We start from the raw sequence: 9,918 nt of genomic DNA, 5'->3' as shown, positions 1-9,918 counted from the left end.
TTGGATGTGGGTGTGAAGTGTACTCTGTCCAAGTCTGTGGATGATACTAACTTGTGGGGAGAAGTGGACACTCCAGAGTGTAGAGAACGATTTCAGGCAGACCTCGACAGGTTAGAAAAGTGGGCAGTGCACAACAGGATGCAGTACAACAAGGACAAGTGCAGAGTGCTTCACCTCATGTGCAAAAATATCCAGCACACTTACTGGCTAGAAAGTGACCCTCTCAGCAGCACAGAAGCAGAAAAGGATCTCAGAGTCATAGTGGACTCCAAGATGAACATGTGTCATCAGTGTGATGAAATCATCAGCAAAGCTAACCCCACTTTATCATGCATCTGCAGATGGATGACAAATAGATCCAAGGAGGTGACACTTCCCCTCTATGTGGCATTGGTCAGAATGTAGTTGAAGTAGTGCGTCCAGTTTTGGATGCCGTACTTCAAGAAGAATATTGATAGACTCGAGAGGGTCCAGAGGAGAGCCACTCATATGGTTAGGGACTTACAGGACAGGTCCTGTGAGGAGAGACTGAGGGACCTGAACCTCTTCAGCCTCCGCAAGAGAAAGCTGAAAGGTGATCTTGTGGCCGCCTACAAATTTATTAGAGGGACACAGCAAGGGATTGGAGATGCTCTGTTCACCAAGACGCCTCTTGGGGTAACAAGGAACAATGGTTACAAACTGACAGAGAGCAGATTTAGGCTAGATATCAGGAAAAAAATTTTCATGGTAACGGTGGCCAAAATTTGGAATGGGCTTCCAAGGGAGGTGGTGCTCTCCCCTACCCTGGGGGGTCCTTAAGATAAGGCTGGATAGGTATCTGGCTGGGGTCATCTGACCCTAGCGCTCTTTCCTGCCTAGGCAGGGGGTCAGACTCAATGATCTGTTGAGACCCCTGCCAACCCTATTATCTATGAATCTGTTGTGTTACAGAACTGAAGCAGTTTCTGATCACTTAAACCAGTTTCTGTGTAATTTCTGTCCCTAGCCTGTGTGTTCTACATAGCATTTCCAATCTCTGCAAACTTAGGAGTGGGAAGAGATGTAGATGGTGGTTGCTGCTAAGTGAAGACATTCAAAAAAAGCCCAAACCTGAATTGATTCAATCTTTGCAGGTGAGTCTACCCTGCATAGACTGAACTGATCTGCAAGTGAATAAATTTTTGATTCTGTAAATGCAGGCACATGCCTGCAGTGGCTCAGGACAGAACACGGGGGGGGGGGGGCACCAGAATGAGCCCTCCCTTCCCTTCCCTCGGGAAGATGAGCTGAAGTGAAGCAGGGGGGACATAGCCAGGCCCCTGAGCGTGACTGGCGAGGGGTTCAAACCCCACCCTAGCCTGCAGGGACCCCAGACCAGGTGTGCCTGGAGGAGGAGAGGGAAAGCAGTTTTTGCCAGTCTTTTTGGATGGGGGGGGTAGGGAGCTTGGCCAGACCCCAGCCAGCACCGAGCAGGGAGAACAGGGTCATGCCCAGACCCCCCACCCGCCTGCTCCACAGCAAGGGAGGAGGAAGAGAAAGCGAGCCCTGACCACTGCAGTGGCTCCCTGACAGCCCAGCCCAGCCTGGGTGCAGAGAGCCAGAAGCAATCTGGGGGCACAGCTCCTGCAACACCAGTCCCAGCCCCACCTCTGGCCAGGAAGAGACCTTCCCCTGTGGCCCAGCCCAGTTTGCTCCCAGCTTCCCACGCTGAGGTCGGGCTGGGCTGGGGTGGGCGGGACTGTCAGTGAGCTGCTGAGACAGTGCTGCACAGCACCATAGCAGTGAAGGAGGAGCAGTGGGGAGTGGGGGTGGTGGCAGTCCTACCCACCAGAACAGCTCAAACAGCCCAACCCAGCCTTGGCATGGAAAGCTGGGAACAAACTGGGCTGGACCAGGCCACAGGGGCAGAGTCCTTCCCAGCTGGAGGTGGGGCTTGGGCTGGGGCCTCTAGAGCTGTGTGCCCAGATAGCTCCCAGCTTCCCCACACCCAGGCTGGCCCCGCTATCTGTCCGCCACACCCAAGGCTGAGCAGGTCTGGCTGCAGATGCTGGTGAGATGGATGCAGAGGGGCTAGCCCAGGCCATGAAAGCAGGGCTCTTCCCAGACAGGCGCGGGGAGCCAGAAGCAATCCGGGTACATAGGCTGGCTGGGATGAGCCCTGTCCCTGCGGCCCCCATGGCTCAGCCCCTCCATGCCTGCACTCAACAACACCTGCAGGACAGCCCAGTTTAGCTCCCCAACCCCAGCCTCAGCCCTGGGCAAAGTGGGCAGATTGCAGGGCCATGCCAGCTGGTATCTGGCAGAAGGACATGGCCAACCCTGCTCTCTGAAGCAGACAGCACAGCCTAGGGCTGCAAAAGCATGCTGGAGGACTCCGATTTAACTTAAACCAGGAAGGGGTCTGGCACAGAAGTTCTACAAACCAGCTTGACCCAAATCAGTTAAGTCTTAAACAACATTCAACCAGGTTGTTCTTAAACCAGTTTCAGCCATTTTGAAAATGGTTTATGTGCACTGAACTTATATTCTGTTACAGGTTTAAGTCAGTTTCTGATCACATAAACCAGTTTATGTGCAACTTCTGTCCCTAGGCTGTGTGGCAATCCTTTTACATAGAATACTTCCTCTAATTACTATTATAGTTACTGGTTAAATACTATGGAGATATCGATGGTTAATTATATGCCTCTAGCTTTCAAAAATCTAGGCTTTAAAAACTATATGCAGCTTTTGATACCATTGACTTGTCCGCAGGAACTTAGAGAAGTGATCAGAAATGGCCATCCATTAAATTTACTCTTTCCCCAAAGATGTAATGCTGAGATGTAACCATCCACTCTGAAAACCCTCAACTGTTCTTTCCCTTTGGGGTTCTACCTTGTTATTGTCTTTTTCAATATGTGAGGGGAGACTTCCAAATATGTGAGATATTGTAAATATAAACTGATATACAGGTCTGTGTTTACCTCACCAACTAACAGACTCGTTACTATAATTGTCTGACTGGAATGAACAGTCTGAGACTCAGACTAGCTATAACCTAAGATTCTTGTTGGCAGAGAAAAACACTTAATGGAAGGGACATAAGCAGAAACTGCATCATCTACTAAAGATGTTTACCTGCCCTTCATCAATATTTCATATTGGATTGGTCACAGATTCTCACTTCCCTGGTTACAGCTGCTACACCTATTTTTTTCTAAAATGTGGCTAAAACCACAGTCAGATTATGCCAACTTTGAATTTTCCACACTGTTATATCCAGAGTAAACTCAATAATAAATTGTATTAGGCCTAGCCTTCAAGCCTCATCTCATGCAAAATATTAGTCTCTGCTTCCCACCCTGAACTAATTTATACATTCAACATTGATCTTCAGATCCTTGGTATCTCTGTCCCTTCTTAAATTCAGTTCAATAATCTTTAATCTGAATATAATCTTTAAAACCCTCAAATATTTAGGACATTGTAACTGCATCACGGGAATTTAGCAGCAGGTGCTTCTTGCTGGTGTTGTTAACTGAGGATGATCCTTGAAGTGATGTTGCACCTAGTTTTTCCATTTTACCTCTCTCACTTCCTTTGACAGTGCAGCACAACTCAAGTTTAGTCACATCTAGGACACAATTTAGAAACTTGACTGATTTATCTTTTATCTGAGTTACCACTTGCATATGTTGCATATTTGCTAATACTTCAGTAGTCAGTAGCAGTATCTGTTTAATATTGCCAACTATTATGAAGTGCTCAATGTAAATAAGCACTCTTTTAGTGAAAGGAAGCTTATAAAACCAATAAAAAAATCACTATACATAAAATTTTCTCACTTATTTGAGTTAGCAGGAGGCAGAGCAATTGCATTATTTAGTAACTAGCTGAAACTCACTAAAGAGAATCCTAAATCCCACTTATTTAGGTACTTTCTTCATACTATATACAATTGTTATCCTCCAAATTTATTAAACATTTCAAGTTTTAGTTTCATAAGATCTCTGAAGGGAAACAAATATTTCTTTGGGTACAACAGTTCGATCATCTTTTAAAGCAAATAAAACATCTAATTTGTCTCAATACTTTTCAATTACTGTATAGTTTTCTATCCAAGTGGTTTACTTGTATTCTTTAAGTTAAATTATCCCTTATATTAGTTTTCTTATCTACTTATAAGATTTCAACTCTGATCCTTTTGTGTAGCTTTGCCACTGTTATAATACTAAACATTTTCTCTTTTTAATAGCTTTTATTTGCAAAGCCTAGGCTATATGTGATAAAAATAGCAACTGAAATTTACTATAAAAGATAGATCACTAGAAAAGGCTGCAAAAACAAAATCTCTTTTAGTTTTAAAATTAGTGCTAAATTATTCTGGGTAATTTACAGCACTAGTAATTTCTGTCTAAAGCTGTCCCCAATGTTTCCTTGGGAATATCGCCCTGCTTTCCCCAAACTGAGGTCACCCCTGTCTCTGGAAAGCATAGGGGGACAGTTGCTTTCAACTCCTCCTGGATCAGAAGAAGTTGAGCAGCAGGGAAATGCTCCCTGAACCTGAAGGTGATCAAAAGGTCACCCTGGTCTGGGGAGTGCATGAGGAGGCAGTGCAGATCTGCTAGGTTTCCTCTGCAAGAAACTATGTGATGCTACAACTCTACAAATGCCTGCGCACCCGCAGTTTGTAGCAGGAAAGTGGTATTTCTGCTAAAAATGCAATGCCTGTCCACACCCTTTGGTCAGGGGTTCTCAGCTTGCGGAATGGGCCGCTACTGTTGCAACACTACTACCAAAACAGAAAGAAGTAGAAAACTATTGACTTATTTCTGTATCTTCACAGTAAGTTGAAGTTTGTAACTTGGTTGAATTTTAAGAAGTGGCCAGATCTTCAAGAGCAGGAGGCACTGAAGGATCTGTTAATGTTTGATACCTCTGTAAAAATCTATGACAGTAAAACCTAAGTATGGTTTTAAACACTTACTAAATATCTAACCCTCAGTATTATGACCAGAGTGTGTTCAATTATACAAATCTATGAAGATCATTATGAAACCTCTTGTGAAACAACTTGTCCAATGCAACATTTAATTACTTCTGGCTTCATATAATATGTGTAGTATCATAGTATCCAGGAAACAGTTATATGCTTATTTCTGGAAAAGAATGGATGTACTCAGCCAGTCATATGGTTGTGCTTAATTACTCAGTAAGGTGACAAACAGAAGGGATTTGAAGAGTGGCTTAAATTCATAACTGCAAATAAAAACAACTATTATAAACATGGCAATCATATGAAATCCTTTGGAATTATAATTTTCTTTTAAATTAGACCATTGATAGCTTTTAAGGCTTATTGTACTTTTTGTTCTATTAAGTAATGCATGGTTGAGACATCAGATGAGACATTACGTGATGCCTGCAACACAGAGTATCTAGCATCCTCTATATCAATATTACGTGCTCATTCTTGTTTGATAAGGTTATTAGCATATCCTTGTTTGAAGAGGTTATTAACATATCAAAAGTCCTAAATATACTTTTAAAGTGAATAGTCATGCTGTGTTCCACCTTGCAGCTATCCCTCCACCTTGCAGCTATCCCTCCACGTCCTGTAACAGCACAATAATTAGCTGGGAAAAACAAGAACATTGAGAATTAAAGGCAGTCCTTTACACGTTAAACAATTTAAAAGAAAATTAAATTTGAAAAAGATGAGAAAACACTGCATTATGGCCCCAGTTCAAGAAAACACTTAATATTTTAAGCATGGAATTAAATTCCATTGACTTCCGTGGAATAAAAAAAAAAAAATTCATTTGCTGCCCTGAGCAGGGCTGCACGCCTGAGCCAAGTCCTCAGTTTTTTAGTAGAGTGAAATCCACAATGAATAGACAAATGAAGAAAATGACATTAAGCTAAGCAGACAAAGACTTGAATAAAGCACAAGAAACAGAATGAATATAAAAGGAAAGAATACAAAAGTGATGAAACAAGGGAAGACAATAAGTGTGCCCAGAAAGAACTCAGCCCCGAGGCAAAGAGAAAAACATAAATGAGAGAAATTTAAAAAATGAAAACTAATTGCCAAAACATGAATCTGTTTTGTGTTAACTGTGCTTTGCACTGTTTGGTTTACAACCATGCAACAATATACTACATCTAACTGAAAAAAATAAGGAAAGTAATTTACAAATTATAATATAAGCCCAGAAGAATCTCTATATTTAATTGATCAGAGACTTCCATTGTCAAACTACCTATACTAGTATATCTCTGTATTGCGTGTGTATGGAACTTAAAAAAAACAACTCAAACCCCTCCCTCTCCCCTCCTCCATACTATCTGTATCTGTTAACTTCTATTCACTACAATAGTTTGGGGGCATTTAGACTTTACCTGTTCATGTGAATCCTCAAATATTTAAAAATATTATGCTATACACCTCTGAAGGAATAATTTGTATTGTAATAAGATCATAGCTTGCGAAAGACAAGCAATAAGATCATGTGATTATGTTGTTTTTATTGGATTGGATTCCATCGGGTGGAAGGATTCCATCAATTTTTTTTTTAAAAATACACAAAATAATATTTTTTTGTTGCTTCTTCTTCCTGACAAAAAAAAGAAGAGAAGACAATACCTGTTGAAAGAAAATCCACACACCTCAGCATACCTGAGGCCAATGGTACATGAATTCACCCAACAGTTTCCAGGTCAAAAAAACAGGACTGTCACTACTGTGTACCTGCATAAACAATTCACATGCTCTTCTGTCTTACTCAGACTATCTTCCACAATGTCAGTTTCTTGAAGTTTCTGGAAAATTCTATTTTGTGGTTACATTTCTCTGCAATTTTAAAGATCAGTCCAAATTTTCACCCATTCTGTGGCCACATTAGTTGGCTGCTCAAAGCAGCCACAAACCTACCCATCCTAACCAGCGCAGAATTCTCCCTATGCAGGAAATTTCCAACTGCTGTAGTTGCTGCTCTTGTGGACCCAGGCTATGAGATGCCCTTCTTTACCAGCACCCAATGATTATGAGAAAGGCCCTTATCAGTCACTTGGCAACCAGCATTTGCAGCTGTTCTATTTTATGCCAATGGCTAAGCCATATCTTGTCACACCCAGAGACTCAGGATAAAATGGTGGCTTACAAGCCCCCTTCTCCTTTTCCTATAAGCTGCACCTGCCATAGCTAGGATGCTGTGCATAATACAATCCATCCCATTGACAACCAATTCTCTTACTGTTTAATAAAAAATAAATAAATAATAATAATCGATCAATTACTAGAATTATTATTGTTAACTAGCCAACTGTCTGTCAAGAAAGATGCGGGGGGGGGGGCAGGCAGGGGTGGAGCACCACCATCCACCACCACTGCCTCCCAGAAACAGGGGCGGGGTGGAAGGGAGCTGCCCAGCTGCATCTCTGCGGCTGCACACGTGCACAGGCCTGGCCAACTCAGGCCGGGAGCCCCGTGCCCCCTCTTGTACAGGTGGCAGTACTGGGAAGGGCAGCTCCAGGAGGTAAGATGAATGTTGGGGGCTGTGCTGTCTCCTGGTCCCCAGCTCCCTGCCAGCCCCAGTACCAGGCCAGCAGGGGCAGAAGCACACTGCTGCCACGAGCAGCAAATCGGCTTCCACTTCCTGGCATGTAGACATCTGCCGGGGGTGGGTTTACTCTAGATTAAATTACTCAGTAAAGTAATCTAGAGTAAACACACCCTGGCACATCTGCATGTGTAGACCTGCCCAAGAAGTTTATTTCCTGTAGATCTGAGGAAGACGTATGTTAAACCTCAACATCTACGTCACACGTTAGACTACCAAGGTTTCATTTTCAGTTATTAAAAAGTAAAGGCGATTTTAACTTGTGTAACCTAAAAACACCAAACAAGATGTATTTTGGACAGCAGTTTTTATAAACCAAGCCCCAGTCCTGAGTATGAGTGAAAACACTGGTTACCATGGTAAAATGTTGAGAAATACTTGCACTTTGCAAATCCAACAGGTGTCACTAAGATGCCCTTTACCGTTTCCTCATAAGAGATAGGATTTATGTTGAAAATATGCAAGGAATTAGAGGAAACAGTGGATGGAAAGTAGTATAAAATTCTTAAAAACCCACTGATGTTTGCTAGCATGTGTCCCTGCAGCAGCGCTCCTGAAGTTCCAGTTAGGTGGCCTGGTACTATATATAACTCCCCTGCTCTCTGTTCACAACATTCTCTCTCTCTCTTAAATTATCCATTTGCCCCTTCTTGCAATCCAAACGACCTTGAGAGGTCATGACTCAAGAGCCATGGCTGCTCCCTCCCTGCCCAGGACTTGATGGAGGTGAGAGGCAGCATATCCAGCCCCCTTCTTAATCGTGCTAATGAGAGCCACGGGCATTCATCCATCCTGCCGCTGATGTCACCGTACAAAGAGGCCTTCCAGAAACTCGGATTTATTTTCCCTTCCCCACTACAAGAAGAGGAACAAAGTTGCCTCTTGGACGACAGCCACCTCCCGCTGCTCGGGGGAAGTCCCCGCCCGCTGCGCACTGCAGCACGGCAGGGTACAGGCGCCGTCGGGAGCCGGCCATATCGCAGCATCCGAGGCCCGCGGTTTCGGGGCGGAGGGAAAGATGTGCCAGAGCCGTGAGCTGAGGCTGCTGCTCCGCTCTTACATAAGCCGCAGCCATGCGGAAGGGAGGAGTGGGCGCAGCCTCCTGCCGGACGGGCGGATGCGGCCACCGCTCCCCGCGGAACGGGCGAAGCGGACCGAGGGCGGAGCCCCTCGGGGTGGCTCCGCATGAGCCTCGTGCTCCCGCCGCTCGCCCGCTGCACGTGTCCGGAGGGGGCTGAGCTTCGCAGGGAGGCGCAATCCGCGGCGACTGGCCACGGGTCACGTACACACGGGAGGCGGCGGGCGCCGGCTCCGCGCCCCGGGACGGGGCGGGACTGGAGGGACGTGGAGGAGAGGGAAGGGAGGGGACAAGGGAAGGGGGGCGCCCGCCCGCAGCATCCCCGGGACCACAGCGTGGTACCGAGACATGAAGGCGCCGCAGCTCCCCCGGCCGCGCCACCCGGCCCCGGCCCCTGCAGTACCTTGCGCATCGCCGCCGCTAGTCAGCACCCCGATGGCCTTGCCCGCCCCCGACAGGTTCTCGAACAACTTCTTGTCGGCCGGGTGCGGCTCCATGGCTGGCGGGCGAGCGCGGGGCTGAGGGACGAGGAAGACGAGCGCGAGAAGAAAGGAGCCGCCGTTGCCGCCGTGTGACAGCTCCGCGCGGAGCAACCTAACCCCCACCCCCACCCCGCGCCGCTGACAGGCGGCACAAGCAGCCAATGGGAGCGCACCAGGAGGAGCGCGCGGGCCGGGGGCGGTCCGAGACGCCGCAGGGAGGGTACGCTGCGCTGGGATGCAGGCGGCGACGGGACACCTGCGGAGGAGGGTGCGGCGCGGTGTGGTGCGCCGCGCCGGGCCCTGCTCTGTGCCCCCGGCCCGCCGACTCCCAGACCTGCGGCTCCCCCGGGAAAAGACCTGGTGCGGGGGCTGGGGGAGGGCAGCGCGGGCCGCCAGTGTCCTCTCCATCGGGAAAATATAAAAGTTATAGGGCAGGGCAGGGGGAAGGGAGTTGGTAGAATGAAAAGAGATCACTTTTTAATTACACTGTCCATGTTGCAACCCAAATTAAATTCGAAATCCATGAGTCCGCCCAGAACCGTAAGTGGCCCTAACACCCGCAAACGTCCTCTGCCCCTTTTGGGGGCTTCAGATGTTTCCAAACCCTTTGGCGGGTGTCCTACGTGCAGGCCCAAGCCTGGAGGCTCAGGTGGGACGTCCCTAAGCATTGCTTGCCCTCAGCCCTATGGGCAGGAGCCAGCTGGGGCGGAGTCCCTGCTTTCTATGAAGCGGGCATAAAGCTAAGACTTTCCTGCTCCAGCAGGACCGCGGC

At 46.8% G+C, this 9,918-nt stretch overlaps 1 protein-coding gene across 5 annotated transcripts in view; it reads right to left on the bottom strand.

Moving 5' to 3' along the window:
* Positions 1 to 9,264, bottom strand: part of PFKP (phosphofructokinase, platelet) — a 110,001-nt gene extending 100,737 nt beyond the window's left edge. For 2 of the 5 annotated variants that reach the window (XM_019508181.1, XM_019508184.1), the window contains exon 1: positions 9,068 to 9,264. In XM_019508181.1, coding sequence (XP_019363726.1) covers positions 9,068 to 9,161 — 94 coding nt within the window. In that variant the 5' untranslated portion in view covers positions 9,162 to 9,264. The remainder of the gene's footprint in view (positions 1 to 9,067) is intronic. The other 3 variants (XM_019508180.1, XM_019508182.1, XM_019508183.1) reach the window with 2 other exon arrangements.
* Positions 9,265 to 9,918: the final 654 nt, after the last annotated feature.

The sequence above is a fragment of the Gavialis gangeticus genome, unplaced genomic scaffold (assembly GCF_001723915.1).
Source record: "Gavialis gangeticus isolate Ggan-Ray unplaced genomic scaffold, GavGan_comp1, whole genome shotgun sequence".
Taxonomy (NCBI): Eukaryota; Metazoa; Chordata; order Crocodylia; family Gavialidae; genus Gavialis; species Gavialis gangeticus.
The sequence above is the reverse complement of the archived record's forward strand: the minus strand, read 5'-3'. Positions and strand labels throughout refer to the sequence as shown.